This window comes from Aedes albopictus, chromosome 1 (assembly GCF_035046485.1).
Source record: "Aedes albopictus strain Foshan chromosome 1, AalbF5, whole genome shotgun sequence".
Taxonomy (NCBI): domain Eukaryota; kingdom Metazoa; phylum Arthropoda; class Insecta; order Diptera; family Culicidae; genus Aedes; species Aedes albopictus.
In genome coordinates, this window is record NC_085136.1 from 139,126,600 (window position 1) to 139,143,400 (window position 16,801).

General features: G+C 43.4%; 2 protein-coding genes across 8 annotated transcripts in view; one reads left to right on the forward strand and one right to left on the reverse strand.

Moving 5' to 3' along the window:
- Nucleotides 1–1,131: 1,131 nt before the first annotated feature.
- LOC115254319 (uncharacterized) lies at nucleotides 1,132–8,267 on the forward strand. Of its 2 annotated transcripts, none has more exons than XR_009996199.1 (2): nucleotides 1,132–8,092; nucleotides 8,150–8,267. XR_009996199.1 is itself a non-coding variant. In XM_062845470.1 (2 exons), the coding sequence occupies exon 2, from the start codon at nucleotides 1,652–1,654 to the stop codon at nucleotides 5,876–5,878; it is 4,227 nt and encodes a 1,408-aa protein (XP_062701454.1). In that variant the 5' UTR covers nucleotides 1,132–1,505; nucleotides 1,563–1,651; the 3' UTR covers nucleotides 5,879–8,267. The 2 variants fall into 2 exon arrangements, 1 of the variants encoding a protein (XP_062701454.1); XM_062845470.1 differs by having other exon boundaries at nucleotides 1,132–1,505; nucleotides 1,563–8,267.
- An 89-nt stretch (nucleotides 8,268–8,356) lies between these two features.
- LOC115259365 (uncharacterized) overlaps nucleotides 8,357–16,801 on the reverse strand; it is a 298,623-nt gene continuing 290,178 nt past the window's right edge. For all 6 annotated transcript variants that reach the window (XM_062845477.1, XM_062845473.1, XM_062845476.1 and 3 more), the window contains 2 exons: nucleotides 10,353–10,463; nucleotides 8,357–10,284 (listed from right to left, as the gene is read on the reverse strand). In XM_062845477.1, the coding sequence (XP_062701461.1) occupies nucleotides 10,055–10,284; nucleotides 10,353–10,463 (341 nt within the window). In that variant the 3' untranslated portion in view covers nucleotides 8,357–10,054. The remainder of the gene's footprint in view (nucleotides 10,285–10,352; nucleotides 10,464–16,801) is intronic.

Below are 16,801 nucleotides of genomic sequence, written 5' to 3' on the forward strand. Positions count from 1 at the left end.
TTTCTTGGGATTTATCAAACTTCAAACTTAAATAACTAAAAATTTAGTTAAGTTGTAAATGTTTTGCATAGGGTCTTGTACCATTTGGGCAGCCTATTTGGAGCAGCCGCTATAACTAAGTCAATTTCAAAACGATTGATTTGAGTTTTTGTATAGAGTAAGATACTATACGTGCCTAACTCTATACAAAAATTCAAATCAATCCGTTTGAAATTGACTTAGTTATAGCGGCAAGTGCCCAAAATAAGTACACCTGCCCAAATGATACAAGACCCAAGCTTTTCGCATTCTGGGGTGAATAATTCAGGTGAAAAAAATTTTTTCAGAGCATACAAAGGCATTCCACTGACTGATCAATTTCACCCCGAAAGTAAAATTTTGGATTTTAAATTTCAAATGACATTTTTTTTAATAAAATGGTTTGCGGTAAAAGTTTCAACCTCGTTGAGTGATGAAAACCATGGTCGTACTTGTTTTAAAGCATTAAGTTTAACCATATCGTTAAATATTCAAAAATTAGGCGCTAAAAACTGCGAAAAGCGATCAATTTCACCCGAAATTGCGGTACCGTATTTTCTAAAATTCTTTCAATTTTAAATTTTCTTCACTAACTTTTATTAAAATTCCTTCAGAGTTATTCTTATCATATTTTGTATATTATCACGCACTTTATAACGCACGTCATCCTCACGCACTTTTTACGAAATTCGAAAGAGTTCCGGATCACCACCGGTTTGACCGAAAAAAAAACTCAAGTGATCATGTCACTGTTTTCAACTTACAGGTTCTTGGCAGTAGCTTCAAACTTTTTACTTTCTAGGTTTAATCACCGCATGACTTTATGATAATTGAATTTTATTGGCTTTTCTCGGTGAACTTAATACTACTCAAAGAAGGAGGGAGTAACGAAAGTAATGAAAGAAACGGTGGATAGAATCGCAAGTGTGCGACGAGAGAAATTGAATAGAAGTTGAAAATTAACAGAGGGCCATAATTGAACAACACAATCACAATGCGATTCTATCCACCGTTTCTTTCATTACTTTCGTTACTCCCTCCTTCTTCGAGTAGTATTAAGTTCACCGAGAAAAGCCAATAAAATTCAATTATCATAGCTTCAAACTTTATAATTACTGTTGCGGCGCAACAAGCCGACTGGCAACCAGCTCGATGGATACAATGCGTCATGAGTGCGAGAGTCTATAGCGTAGAGGGTTTACCGCTCCTGTCAACACAGTGACTGAGCATAAATGTGCGATATATCCTATAGATAGCAAAGTTTAGGTTTTGTGGAGTTTTGATATATTATTGGTGAATTGGGATTATTTCTTGGATTATAATTGGATCTGATTACTGTAAATTTATAGACAAGTTGACCTAGTCAGACGACCAGTGTTTACGTGCAACCGTGAAGAATTTAGCACCTAAAGTTGCAACACCTGAATTACGAAGCCGTAAGAACAGTTGATACGTGGACAGCATATCGAAGAGAAGAGGACTGAATTGTATGTATAACATATATGTTCTTTGTTTGGTTTCATCGTAACTATTCCGTATTTCAGCTTTGAAGCATACGATAGAAATAAACGCTATCAAAAGTCAGTCGTTCTTTAGTCCAGCATCAACATTCTTCAAAGAATTCAACTCTATTATGAGTGATCTCAACCGAACACCGGAGCCAGTACTATCTGGCTGTGTGGCATGTAACCGGCCACACACCGAGGACAACTTCGTTTGTTGTGATAAGTGTGATCGATGGTGGCATTTCTCGTGCGCCGGTGTTACAGCATCAGTAGAGATGCGTGATTGGATCTGTTCAAAATGCTTACCTGTCCCGCACACGACGCCGGGTAGCGTAACTTCGTCGTTGAAATCTGTTTCTTCGAGCCATCGACTACGAACCGAACAACATTTGACGTACCTAGCGGAGCAGCAAGAGCTGGAAAGACTGCAAATGTTAAAAGAATTTGAGCTGCAGAAGAAACACCTAGAGCAGAAACATCAGTTGCTAGCTGTGCAAGATGAAGGCGACAATCAGAGCGTTCGCAGTCGTCGCAGCATCGTTAGTCACTCGGCACGCAGCACCCGAACCATGAATTGGGTACAGCAACATAACAATGCGAGCAAAGAAAATGTTGCAGCAGGTGCACCGCTGGAGGGAGCGGTAGGCGGGACGGTAAGTGCAGTGCAAGCAACCGCGCCTGCTGGAAACGACACTCAGCAGCGGCCTCAGCATGTTACGCCCGGGGAGTCCGTGCTGGTTAGAGAGCTTGAAAGGCGTGAAGAAGAATCTCAACGACAGATTCAAATGCTGAGGGATCAGTTGAATCAGCTGCAGCTCGAAATACAACAGCAGAAAAAAGGCAATCAAGTTACAAACGCGGCGACATCCAAGGGAGCAGTTTCTAAAACACGTCCCAATATTCCGGCTATCGCAGCACCAGCTCACCGGCAACCTGGTTATATAGATTGGCAAATTTCCCCTGTCGAAACTGGTCAACCCGCCCCGATAATGACATTCGAGCAGCCGCGAAAACACGCGCGTTCATTCCAGAATGCCGACACGGTGCCAGACATTCCCACATTCGAACAGCAGCGTAATGTCGCGCGTATGAATCAAATGAACAGAGAGGTCGGACAAACTGTACGTCAAAGAGAGCAGTCTAGCTGCATTCCCCAAGCATCATCCGTCGAACGGAATCCAGTAATCGAACGTCAACGGCCGCAGCCCACACTAACTATCGCGCACTCGGGACCGAGCAGCAGCGAACCGCCAGCAGACATGGCCGTGGCCGCGGCAAACATCGGACCTACTCAGGAGCAATTGGCGGCAAGGCAGGTTTTACCACGTGACCTACCGATGTTTAGCGGCGACCCAGCCGACTGGCCTGTATTTATTAGTCATTATAACTACACAACGCAGGCATGCGGGTATAGCAACGGCGAAAACATGATTCGGCTTCAACGTTGTCTGAAAGGCGCAGCTTGGGAGTCCGTAAAAAGCCGCCTTATTCTTCCGGCTTCTACTCCACAAGTGATAGAGTCTCTGCGAATGAGATTTGGGAGACCGGATCTGTTAATAGAATCCTTTATCGAAAAGGTGAAAGCTGCATCAACTCCCAGAGCCGACAGACTGGATACATTGATCGAGTTTGGAACATCAGTCCAAGGCCTTTGCGACCACATTGTTGCCGCCAATCTGCTAGAACACCTAGAAAATCCAACGCTGTTAAAAGATCTGGTTGGCAAACTTCCTGCGGAATACAAAATGAAATGGGCTTCATATCGCAAACAAGCGATAAATGTCAATTTGAAGACCTTTAGCGTCTTTATGGAGGAAATTGTTGAAGACGCATATAGTGTGTCCACGTTTGCTTCCAACGACCGGCAAACCAAACGTGATGGATCTAGACACAACAATGGTAGCTTCGTTCACGCCGACATCGGTGACGATGTGCAAGAACATAACGAAGAAAGCAGGCCTAAGCACGTATCGGCAGGTGTAGAATGTTCCGTCTGCCATAGGTACGGGCACCGAGCAAAGGAGTGCAAACTATTCCTGGAAATGACTGTCGATGAACGGTGGAAGAAGATTCAGAATCAAGATCTTTGCCGCACATGTCTGTTTAGTCACGGACGTAGAGCATGTCGTAACTCTAACAGGTGTGGTATCGATGGCTGTCAGTACCGCCATCATCCACTGCTACACCCTACCGCAATTAAGCACCCGCCTTCAAACAGACATCAGACTGATCATATGCATCATCACAACCAATCGAAGCTCCTATTCCGAATAATTCCGGTCACGTTATATGGACAACAAGGTATCATCAATACGTTCGCCTTTTTGGACGAGGGTTCTTCTCTGTCGATGATTGAGAGCAGCCTGGCCGATAGACTAGGAGTTGATGGATACAGTAGGCCGCTCTGCTTGAAATGGACCGGCAACGTAACCCGCGAAGAAAACGACTCCAAAAGAGTGGCATTCGAAATCTCTGGACTAGGAAAAACTGAACGTTACTGGATTAGCGACGTCGGGACTACTAAGTCACTGAATCTTCCAATGCAAACATTGCCCGTGAAAAAGTTAATGCAGGACTTTCAACATCTTCGAGGAATCCCTATTGAAGAATACCACGATGCAGTACCCCGTTTGCTGATTGGCGTTGATAATCTCAAACTATCACTTCCTTTGAAAGTGCGTGAAGGAAAAGAAGGCGTTCCAGTTGCGGTGAAGACTCGTCTTGGATGGTGCGTCTATGGCGGTCAAAGAAGCGATGATTCTTCCTTGGCCAGTTACCACATCTGCGAATGTAATGAAGACACAGGAATGGACGAAACGGTCAAGGCGTATTTTTCGATGGAAGACGTTGGTGTGCGTCCGGCGAACGACTGTATGTCTGAAGAGGACAAACGGGCGCACCAAATTTTGGAGGAAACCACCATTTTTGTTGGCGACCGGTATGAGTCTGGACTTTTGTGGCGTTTCGATAAGTTCGAATTACCTGACAGCTACCCAATGGCTATCAAAAGGCTACAGTGTTTGCAGCGCAGAATGGAAAAAGATCCAGTGCTGAAAGAGAACATTCAGCGACAAATACAAGAATACCTGGAAAGAGGATATGCCCATCGAGCATCCGCCGAAGAATTGTCGACAGCTGATCCACGTCGAATATGGTTCCTTCCATTAGGGGCAGTTGTCAACCCTAAAAAACCCTCCAAAGTTCGTCTTATATGGGATGCTTCGGCAAAAGTCGACGGTATTTCGTTGAATGATATGCTGTTAAAGGGACCCGACCAGTTGGCTTCGCTACCAGGAGTGATATTTCGTTTCCGACAACATCGTGTTGCAGTCGTCGGGGACATAAAACAGATGTTTCACCAAATATTCATCAAAAATTCGGATCGCTACGCACAGTGTTTTTTGTGGTCTCCCGAGGCGCAGAAGAAGCCAGACGTTTTCGTAATGAACGTTGCCACTTTCGGTTCTACCAGCTCCCCGGCCACAGCACAGTTCGTGAAAAACGTTAACGCTCAGAGATTTTCCGAGGAATTTCCCAGAGCTGTTGAAGGCATCGTCTACAACCACTATGTTGACGACTACCTCGATAGCTTTCCAGATGAAGATGAGGCCAAGCGCGTAGCGGGCGAAGTTCGAGACGTACACAGGAAAGGGGGGTTCGAGATACGCAATTGGTGTTCCAATAGCTCTGCAGTACTGAAACATTTGGGCGAAAATCAAGATAAAGTGGTGAAAACCCTCAATCCTGATAGCGGCGGGTTACCTGATCGCGTCCTAGGTATGCTGTGGAATAGTGAAGAAGACGTTATACACTTTGTGACTGCCATGCGCGAAAACATCAAGAAAATAATCCAAGAAGATGCACGACCGACCAAACGCCAAGTTCTACAATGTGTGATGACTCTTTTCGACCCAGTAGGGTTACTAGCGCCGTATTTGATATTTGGAAGAGTTCTAATTCAAGACATTTGGCGTGCAGGAACCAAATGGGATGAACAAGTGGACGATTCCATTTTCCAGCGCTGGCGGGATTGGGTAAAAATACTACAGGACATCGACGAAGTACGGATACCACGGTGCTATTTTCGTTGTGCAAACCGCCTCAGCCTTGATCGTATCCAATTGCACATCTTCGTAGACGCCAGTCCGGCTGCGTACTCTTGCGCATGCTACTTTCGTATAATCAACGCACAAGGAAAAGCAGAGGTGGCACTGGTCGCTGCCAAAGCAAAGGTAGCTCCGTTAAAGATGATGAGCGTTCCCAGATTGGAGCTCCAGGCTTGCGTTCTTGGAGTGCGAATGATGAAGCTCGTTATAGACGGTCACACCTTCCCGATAAAAGCTCGTTTTCTGTGAACCGATTCCAGTACTGCCCACACTTGGATCAACGGAGATCCATACAAATATCGTCCCTTTGTTGCACATCGGGTCAGTGAAATCTTGGACACAACAACACGCGAAGAATGGAGATGGCTAAGATCCAAAATGAACTCGGCAGACGAAGCGACAAAATGGGGTGTGGGTCCTCATTTCAACGATCAGAGCATTTGGTACAGCGGGCCGAAGTTCTTGCAGTCTTCAGAAGAAAATTGGCCTTGTGCAGAACCAGAAAATCCAGAGGAGAAGGAGATGCGTTCGTGTTTTCTACATCAAGAAGTACGCGCTCCAGAAAGGATAGTGGATGTTACACGATTCTCCAACTGGAATAAACTGCTTCGTACGACCGCGTACGTTCATCGATTCGTTTCCAACGCTCGGACACCGGTAAATAACCGCAGCGGTGGGCCTTTGGCTAGAAGAGAGTTGCAGAAGGCAGAAGTAACGCTGTTCAGGATGGTACAATGGGAATGCTATCCAGAAGAAATGATTGCGATGGCAAACCCAAACGAGCCGAATCATGCTGAAGAAAACTTTATAGAAAAAAGCAGCGTACTCTATTCACTTACTCCACGCATCGATACGCACGGAGTATTACGAGTCGATGGTCGTATCGGAGCTACTAAAGGAGTGACTCGTGACGTAAAGTTTCCTGTAATTCTTCCCAAGAAACATCACGTGACAAATCTAATACTGGAAGATTTCCACCGAAGATTCAAGCATGGAAATAATGAGACAGTCGTAAATGAAGTTCGTCAAAAATTCTATATCCCTCACTTGCGCAGGATGGTGAGGAACATAGCGAGTCGTTGCTTACTGTGTAGGATTCGGAAAGCTCTTCCGGTAGTTCCACAAATGGCTCCGCTTCCGGAAGCTCGTTTATCGCCCTTCGTTCGTCCGTTCACTTATGTTGGAGTGGACTATTTTGGCCCAGTATTTTTGAAAAGAGGCCGGAGTACTGTCAAACGATGGGTAGCGCTTTATACCTGCTTGACTATACGAGCAATTCACGTAGAGCTGGTTTGCAGCTTAACTACAGAGGCGTTTATTATGAGTGTCCGCAGATTCGTGGGGCGTCGAGGAGCACCGGTTGAGATTTACAGTGATAACGCTACTAACTTTCACGGTGCAGAAAGAGTTCTTCGGCAACAGATCAACGCAGGGTTGGCCTCTACATTTACCAACACGTGCACTACATGGAAGTTTATCCCTCCTGGGGCCCCGCACATGGGCGGGTCCTGGGAGCGAATGGTGCGGTCAATGAAATCTGCACTCTCAACAGCAAATAGCGACGAAAAATTAGATGACGAGGAATATCAGACGCTACTCGTAGAAGCTGAAGCAATCGTGAACAGTAGACCGTTGACATACCTACCACTGGTGTCAGCCGAGCAAGAAGCACTGACACCAAATCACTTTTTGCTCGGTAGTTCATCGGGAGTCGTCGCGCCATCAGTTCAGCAAGTTAGTGGACCTCGAGAACTTGGACTATCCTGGGGAAGACTACAAAATCAGCTAGACGGATTCTGGAGAAGATGGGTGCGTGAGTACTTGCCCACACTCACCAAACGTTCTAAATGGTTTTCCAAATCGAGGAATATACAACCCGGGGAACTGGTGCTGATAGTAGAAGATAGGAAACGGAACGGATGGACTAGAGGACGCATCTTGGAAGTCATCCCTGCAGCAGATGGTGTAGTTCGTCAAGCGTTAGTGCAAACTATCAATGGAATACTACGGCGGCCAGTATCGAAGCTTGCCGTATTGGAGATAGCTGGAGAAAATGAAACCTCAGGGACCGAGGGTTTCATCGGAGGGAGGATGTTGCGGCGCAACAAGCCGACTGGCAACCAGCTCGATGGATACAATGCGTCATGAGTGCGAGAGTCTATAGCGTAGAGGGTTTACCGCTCCTGTCAACACAGTGACTGAGCATAAATGTGCGATATATCCTATAGATAGCAAAGTTTAGGTTTTGTGGAGTTTTGATATATTATTGGTGAATTGGGATTATTTCTTGGATTATAATTGGATCTGATTACTGTAAATTTATAGACAAGTTGACCTAGTCAGACGACCAGTGTTTACGTGCAACCGTGAAGAATTTAGCACCTAAAGTTGCAACACCTGAATTACGAAGCCGTAAGAACAGTTGATACGTGGACAGCATATCGAAGAGAAGAGGACTGAATTGTATGTATAACATATATGTTCTTTGTTTGGTTTCATCGTAACTATTCCGTATTTCAGCTTTGAAGCATACGATAGAAATAAACGCTATCAAAAGTCAGTCGTTCTTTAGTCCAGCATCAACAATTACTGTAAACTAATTTTTGTTAGAAGCCTATTCTTCAAAATATGTTGACATACATACAATTTTGAAAATAAACGTAGATTTGAGCATCCATCGAGATTTGTATCAATTTATTATTTCAGATCAATTAATTCTCGCCTTCATTTGTCCTTAAATAATACTTCTTTATTAGATGGTTTTATAATACACAACTGTTTACATTCATTTAAGAGATTGACACACCTAACTAACGTATTAATTAAAGTTTAAGCAAGAATCTCACTCTCACAAAAGGCCCTGTCTATCTCTCACTCTTTGTCTGAAACCGCTGTTTGATGACGTTCACATGGCGGTCGGTACAGTATCCTATTGTTTCTACGATGTTGTTATTAGTATTCATGTTTGTACACAGATTGAAAGTTCTACAATTCGTCTAAAACTGTTGAGTATTTTCTTGTTAGCTGCATCGAACTGCAAACACCACTTAAGTTACACACATCCAGTGCAGTGTTGCCAGTGAGCTCCGCGCTGGCTTTCGCGCGGAAAAGCCACGAGCGAGCTTGCAAACATCCACCATATTTACACTTAGGAAAACATAAAAAAAAGGAATGGAAATTGAAAAACTAGTTCCCTTTCTCGAAGAACAGTACCGGCTTTTTCTCGTCATACACAGAGACTGTGATATTTGTCTTTGTTGAACTGTGCCTGAAGTTTCCACGCTCGGTTCTGAAGAAAATCACTTTCATTTACAGTTTGAGTTTTATAGGTGGGAGAGGCCGGAGCAAGCCGAAAGTAGCGGCAATTGGAGGCAGATGGGAAATAAAAGGTTTTCTATTTGCTTAGATTTAATTTAAATTTAAATTCTTGCTTCCGTATCGCTCACACGTGGAATTTCTCCGGCCCGAAAGGACACTATACAGCTACAATTTCTTCTTCCAGGATTGGAGAAAATTACCACGTGGATGATGAAAAGGAATAGGACAAAGTTTTCGCCATTCTCTATGTGAAAAGTAATACTCGGAAAACTAGGGATTCTAGTGTGTTTCTTCGAGAAAGAGATTTTAAATTCTATTTAAATTTAAATTTAAAAAGGAAAAAAATAACGTATTTAACTTGTTTTTTTAAAATACTGCTTTTCATCATTGGCGGTTCATTAGGGTGTGGATTGTTTAAGATGTTTTAACTGTCCTATTATATTACATCCAATTCTTTTTTTGCACGGGTCTGGTTTTTGCTATAACTCAGTCAATTTTCAACTGATTCTCATGAAATTTTGTAAACATGTAGGCACGGTTAGTACTATAGTGTTCAAAATGTCATGAGAATCGGTACAAAATTGGCTGAGTTATAGCAAAAAACAGACCAGTGAAAAAAAGAATCGAGTGTAGTTCTTTCTCAATTGAAAACGAATTCTTGGAAAGATTTTCAATACTTTTCAAAATTTTAGGATCTTTTTGTCTTATTATTTTCAAAATTCTGAATTTTATATTTCGTAGCCAACTTTTTTTTCTATATGTATAGAGTTTTTTTCTATATGTATAGAGAAGCAAAACATATTACAACACTCTGTAAACCATACCACACCCTAATATCCGCAAGAGAATCTCAGTTTCGAGAGTTGAACATGAGTACAAAAGTTAAAATCATCTTCCTAACACTCTCTCATTCGCTCCTGCTCTCATTCATGCCCCTGCTTAACACTCAAATACTCCAAAATCGCTCCCTCCATTCATCTCACTCTGTATCGCCGATCCCCATCATTCTTCTGCGCCGACCAAGAGAGGAACTTGGATGAATCCGTTAGCTCTTGATCGAAATTCGCGCTGCGGATGAACGCACACACATTCCCACTGCATCCCGCATTATTTGTTGAAGATATCCTCGACCAGCTGCTTCGTTATGACCCGGTGCTTCCGCGTCGGATTCACCTTCGGACGCTGGTAGAGCCGTGCGTTGATGGCGTATAACCGAGGCGACAGATCGCACCGCACGTTGAACCACCAATCGCACACAAAGACGGCCTGCGAAAATTGCGTTCCATTCGGGCAGAGGAACGTCGCCTGCCGGCCGTCGATGTCGCAGTAGTGCCAACCTAAAAGAACAAAAAAAACGTTGGATCAATGTTAGACAAGCTATGGAAATGTAACGGATTGGTCTTACCTTGACACCTCGTTTCCATGTCAGCGAAAAATCCGGGATATTCCTGCTCGTCACAGTAGAAGTTCGTGTACGGTACGGCAGCTAGGATTGGGTAGTCCGTTCCGGGGCGTCCTGTGAAGGCGAGAGATTCAGTATTAGAGCTTGCTGTACAAGGTAAGATTTTGTAGCGCTGAAAAGTGTTGTATCGGACTTCGGATAGAACACCAGAACACATGTGCCTTGGTTGCGCGACGAAATACAATTGATCCTTTATTCCAATTCTACACACCAACTCTACAATGTACACATAATGCAACACTCCAAGGTATTTGTATTTGAAGGTACAATCATCTCAAGGTTTTTACACATTTAAGCTATATTAGGAATAAGAGCGACACTACATTCCTCTTTTTCTTTACGAATTATTAAAGTTATTTATTTGATAATCCTCCAAGTACGCTGGCCGTTTCGCTTCTCGACGTGGTCTGTAATTCATCTGGTCTTGACTCTCGGGGCCAGTCTCCGGGTTCTCGATGCTTGGGTTGACTGGAACTTCAGCTTCCTTATCGTCGTCGTCTGGGCATCGCTTCTCTTTCGTTGTATCAGTGTTGTTTCTTGCATCCAGTTTCTTAAGATGTTTTGTGTTTCGGTGCAGTTCTTTTCCCGACTCCTTTGACTTGACTGTTACATCTGAACCGATTCTATCAACAACTATGAATTCCTCTGGGCTAAAGGTTGTCGACAGCTTATTTTCTTTATGGATCCGTTTTACAATAACAGTATCTCCGGCTTCTATGTCACTAGCTTTGGCCATCCGTCGCTGGTCCGCATAATCCCCGTCTCGCATTTTTCTTACCCGATCACGATCCTTCCTCCAGTATGTTGTAGCTTCTGGTCATCAACCCCGGTAATTTGTCTTTCAAAACACGCCCAAACATCAATGTGGATGGCGCTACCCCCGTAGTGGAATGTGGAGTTGAGTTGTGCATCAGAACGAACATACGAAGGTCCCACTTCCAATCCGAACCGTATGTTTCCTGACTGATCTTCAAACGTTTTCCAATTGATCGATTGATCCTTTCGACCTCGCCATTTGCTTGTGGCCAATATGGAGTGGTTCTAACGTGCTTGATGCCAAATTCCTTACAGAAAACGTCCAGCTCATTGCTCACGAATTGCGGTCCATTATCCGTTTTAAGCGATGTGGGCATACCGAACCGACAGAATGTTTCATGTAATGCTTTCACCGTAAGAGTTGCGGTTATCTGTTTCATGATTACTACCTCTGTAAAGCGGCTGAAGTAATCAATTATGACGAGCAGGTTGTGTCCCGATGGCAATGGCCCAACAAAATCTGCAGCTAAATCCTTCCATGGTCGGTCAGGCATTTCTGTTCTGCTCATAGGCTCCGGAGGATCCAGTGTGGATACCATCGAACAAGCTTTGCATTGTTTTACAAATTGTTTCACTTGTTTGTCCAGCATTGGCCACCAAACTTTTTGGCGAAGTCTCCGTTTCATCACTACTATTCCTGGGTGTGACTCGTGTGCTATCTCCAAAGCTCTTTGCCTGAGTTTTTCCGGTATAACCAGTCGGTCGCCTCGCAGTAAAAAACTACCGGATACGCATAGTTCTGTTGCAAAAGGTTTGAATGCCTTTGCATTTTCCTCCCAGACGCCAGATTTTAAACTTTCAGAAACAGCAATAAATGTCGTATCTTTGCCAGATTCAGCTTCAACTTCTTCCAAGGACATAGCTTTGGGTGTATCCTGAACCACAAGCTGATATATACACGCCTCACCGGACACGTCGAAATCCGTAGCTTCCGAAACTGAAAGTCTAGATAAAGCATCTGCCAAGTTCCAGCATCCAGGCTCATACACTACTTCAAAATTGTACGATTGAAGACGCATAACCCATCTCTCGATTCGGGCACACGGTTTGGCACGTTCCTTGAAAAGGAAATGCAGTGGCTTGCAATCTGTAACAAGTTTAAAACGCTTTCCCAAGAGGTACAGCTTGAACTTGTCCACCGCCCACACTATAGCCAAGGCTTCACGTTCTGTCTGGAAGTAACGCTGTTCGATGGGGGTTAAAGCTTTGCTAGCGAAGGATATAACTCTGTTATTTCCGTTTTGGTCCTGTTGCAAGAGAACTGCCCCCAAGCCAGTCGGACTTGCATCGGCAATCAATATGCATAGATCTTTTGTGTCGAAATAACCCAGAAAATTTGATTCACATACTGCCCTTTTGATGGAATCGAAAGCTTCTTTGTGCAAATCCATCCAAACAAATCGTTCACCATCTCGAAGTAGCTTCCGCAGTGATTCTGTTTTGTCTGCTAGGTGCGGAATAAAACGTCCTACGTATGTAATTAAACCCAGGAAACTGCGTAATTCTGATACGTTTCGAGGTTCACGGAAACTTTTGATCGCCGATACTCTGCTCTCTGTTGGACGTATGCCTTTTTCAGATAATTCATGACCCAGGAATTCAAGCTCGCTGACGTTAATGACACATTTTTCCTCGTTCAAAAGTATTCCATACTCCTTCATGCGGTTAAGGAGCAATTCCAGTCTCTTGTCGTGTTCCGCTTGAGTTCTTCCCGATACTAATACGTCATCCAGATATACTACTACTCCTTCTAGTCCGGCTACCACAGACTCCATAACTTTCTGGAAAAGTTCAGGAGCACAGCTTATCCCGAACATTAGCCGTTTGTATCTAATAAAAATATTTGTTTTTCAGAATTCAACATTTCTTTTATTTAATTCATTCATAGGAAATACGATAAACTGAAATTACTCAAACCTTTACCTGAACAACCCTTGCTTCGTGATGAACGTTGTAATAGGCCTTGACCTCTCCGATATTTCGACTTGGTGATAGGCTTCCTTCACGTCTATCTTCGAAAATTTTACCGCTCCACTGATACCAGCAAAAAGCTCCTCCACTATTGGTAGCGGATGTGTTTCACGCAAAACAGCATTATTAGCCCTACGCATATCGACGCACAAACGGATTTCTCCTGAGTCCTTAAGTATGGGTACAATTGGCGATACCCACGGAGATGGTTCTTCAACACGCTCGATGATATCTTGCTCCATGAGGTACTCCAGCTTCTTTGCAATTTTCTCCTCCATTGCAAATGGAACTCGCCGATACGGTAGTTGAACCGGTTTGATACTGGGGTCAATTGGTATTTCCACAAGGATTCCTTTCATTTTCGGAAAACAAACATTTTCTTGTAATGCTCCGACATTGTAACCGATCTTCAGAACCTTTAGTATCTTTGCTGTTTCGTCCCCAAGCAAATTTTGTTTCCCGTTCTCAGCTACGTAGAATGTTGCCTCTGCTTTATTGTCCTGTGCTTCAATGACTGCTCCAAACATACCAACTAACTTTAGTGGCTGCTCTGTCCCGTAAGCTTTAAATGAGCGATCCGGTTGTTTCTGAAAAGTGAAGTTTGCTCCAGATTTTCGCAGTTTGTTCCATGTTGCGAGATCAATGAGGTTTGCAGCAGCGCCAGTGTCTATAGCCATTTCGACCCCAACACCCCCGATTTGGAACTGAAAGACATTCTGGCCCATAACATAACAAATTTCATCTTCCTTTTCTTCCCTCGTCAATAGCTCTTTCCGGGAACTTTCTTCTCCAAAAACTGCTTTAATTCGTTTGGCGACAGGCTCTGTTTTGGGTCCCTCGAAGTTCCGTTTGGTACACCACTTTGCGAAATGTCCTTTAGATCCACACTTCGCACACTGCTGGTCTCGTGCCGGGCAATCCGCACTTCCTTTCAGATGTCCACGTCGTCCACAGCTAAAACAGATTCTGGTTTCGATGAACGAAGTCCGTTTCCCGAATGTTTTCTGATTTGGTCGAACGCCAGATGAACTTTTCTGATTTGCTCGGAATTCCGGCATGAAAGATCTCTGTTGAGCTCTTGAGTACTGGAATTGTCGTTCCTTCGAAGGATGCATAGACCAGTTTTCGGGTTGGTTGAACTGCGGCATCTTTTGGAAAATGAGATTTTGATTCGACCTGATGTTGTTTACAGTTTCAACCGAGGGTGCGCCAACCAACTGCTTACACTGCATTTCCACATCCTCGATTGTTTTCCCAATTGCAACAACTTCGCTCAATGGTCTGTCCTTTTCCAAAATCTTCTTTCTCAAAGCCGGAGAAAGGCATTTTTCGGCGATTTGGTCGATAATCATACTGTCACGTACGGATCCACCATCTTGATCAAATTCGCATCTGTTGGCCTGAGTTCGCAGTCTCATTACAAAATCGTTGAATCGCTCTCCAACTTTTTGCGAAATTTGACGAAAAACGTGACGTTCATAAGTTCTTCGACGAGTGGGTTGGAAATGAGCATCCAGTTTCTCGATAGCGATGTCATAAAATGGCGGATCAATTGCTACGTGAGGAACCTCATTTACTCCTGGAAGGTTGTCAAAAATGTCTTGCAAATCAGATCCTCCCAAGAAAAGCAACTGATTTCGCTTTTGACGCTGGCCGACTATTCCGCTTGCTTCCAAATAGTATTCAAGACTACGTTTCCAACGACTCCACTCCAATGCCAGCTGGGACTGGTCAACTTTCGAATCAAAAGGTCTGACGGGTCTCAATGAATCCATTTTCTAAAGAAAACAAAATGAAAATTCATTTTCTACCCTTCAATAAAAATAACACGTGTTGTTTCTTCGAAAGGCTTTTAGTATAATACAAAATGCTTGGTTTACTTAAAATCGGCTAAAATATGATAAATTCCAGCATTCGTTAACAGCACTCGGAAGTTCATGAATAGCCTTTCTATTATCTAGTTCCATACGCAAGTTCAGTTCACGACTCCTTTCGCATTTTGGATTTTTCCTGCAAGTGCTTGTTAAAAAAAAATCTCCCCAATTTATTCCATTTCTTATCAGTTACTAATACTCAAAATCCTGTCTTTCTAAGACAGAATTTTGTACTCGACTCATTTCGTTTGATTTACTTAACTTCTATTGTGAATCCAGTGCTCGACTATTTTCACACTTTATAAGCGCTCTATTGTGAATCCAGTGCTCGACTCATTTCACTGTTCCCAAATTTCCCCTTGTGAATCCAGTGCTCGACTAATTTCACACTTTATAAACTCCCCATTGTGAATCCAGTGCTCGACTCATTTCACATTTCATAAACTCCCCCTTGTGAATCCAGTGCTTGACTCATTTCACACTTCCTAAACTTCTGTTGTGAATCCAGTGCTCGACTCAATTCACATTTCATAAACTCCCCCTTGTGAATCCAGTGCTCGACTCATTTCACACTTCCTAAACTTCTGTTGTGAATCCAGTGCTCGACTCAATTCACATTTCATAAACTCCCCATTGTGAATCCAGTGCTCGACTCATTTCACATTTCATAAACTCCCCCTTGTGAATCCAGTCCTCGACTCATTTCACACTTCCTAAACTTCTGTTGTGAATCCAGTGCTCGACTCAATTCACATTTCATAAACTCCCCCTTGTGAATCCAGTGCTCGACTCATTTCACGCTTCATAACTTCCCATTGTAAATCCAGTCTCCGACTCAATTCTCGTTTCACAATTTTCCGTTGTGAAGCAATTTCTCGGCTACGTTCTTTTATAAACTTCCCCATTGTGAATCCAGTGTTCCCTATTTTCACAATTCATAAGCTTTCCACAACCCCAATATCCGTTTTCGTTTCTCACTTAAGTATGGCATCTCTGGTTCCTCTCGTATGCTGCGGTTCGGTTTTCTTCATCACACACAAACACACAAAAACAACTCTTTCTTCTAAAGTCGGCCATTTTACATTTTCCACGCTGTATCTCCATCACAGTATCACCACGAGGTACCCCTACTGGTTTTACTTTTAACTTTCCATGATTTTCCCCAATTCGTAATCAATTCAAATCACTTTTTCACCCTTATCTGAGGTAATAAAAAAAATCCCAGAAACCACTCTTCGTTTCAACCCGCTGCCACCATTTTTTCCATCGCATGGAACACTCGCCAATGCTTCCAAATCAGTAAACGAAATACACAATTTTTCACAAGTTTTACCCGCACATCCCTAGCAATCGAAGAAACAACAGGTGCAAACACTTTTCTTAAATCTCACCACCGATTCTGCCACTGAAACCCTTCCAATAAGTAATTACACAATTTCCGACAGGTTCCGCGCTTTCCGACTTTTCCTCGTACGCCAAATGTTGTATCGGACTTCGGATAGAACACCAGAACACATGTGCCTTGGTTGCGCGACGAAATACAATTGATCCTTTATTCCAATTCTACACACCAACTCTACAATGTACACATAATGCAACACTCCAAGGTATTTGTATTTGAAGGTACAATCATCTCAAGGTTTTTACACATTTAAGCTATATTAGGAATAAGAGCGACACTACAAAAAGGGCTATAAAAAGGATAGACTACAACTCTTAGACAAATGTGTA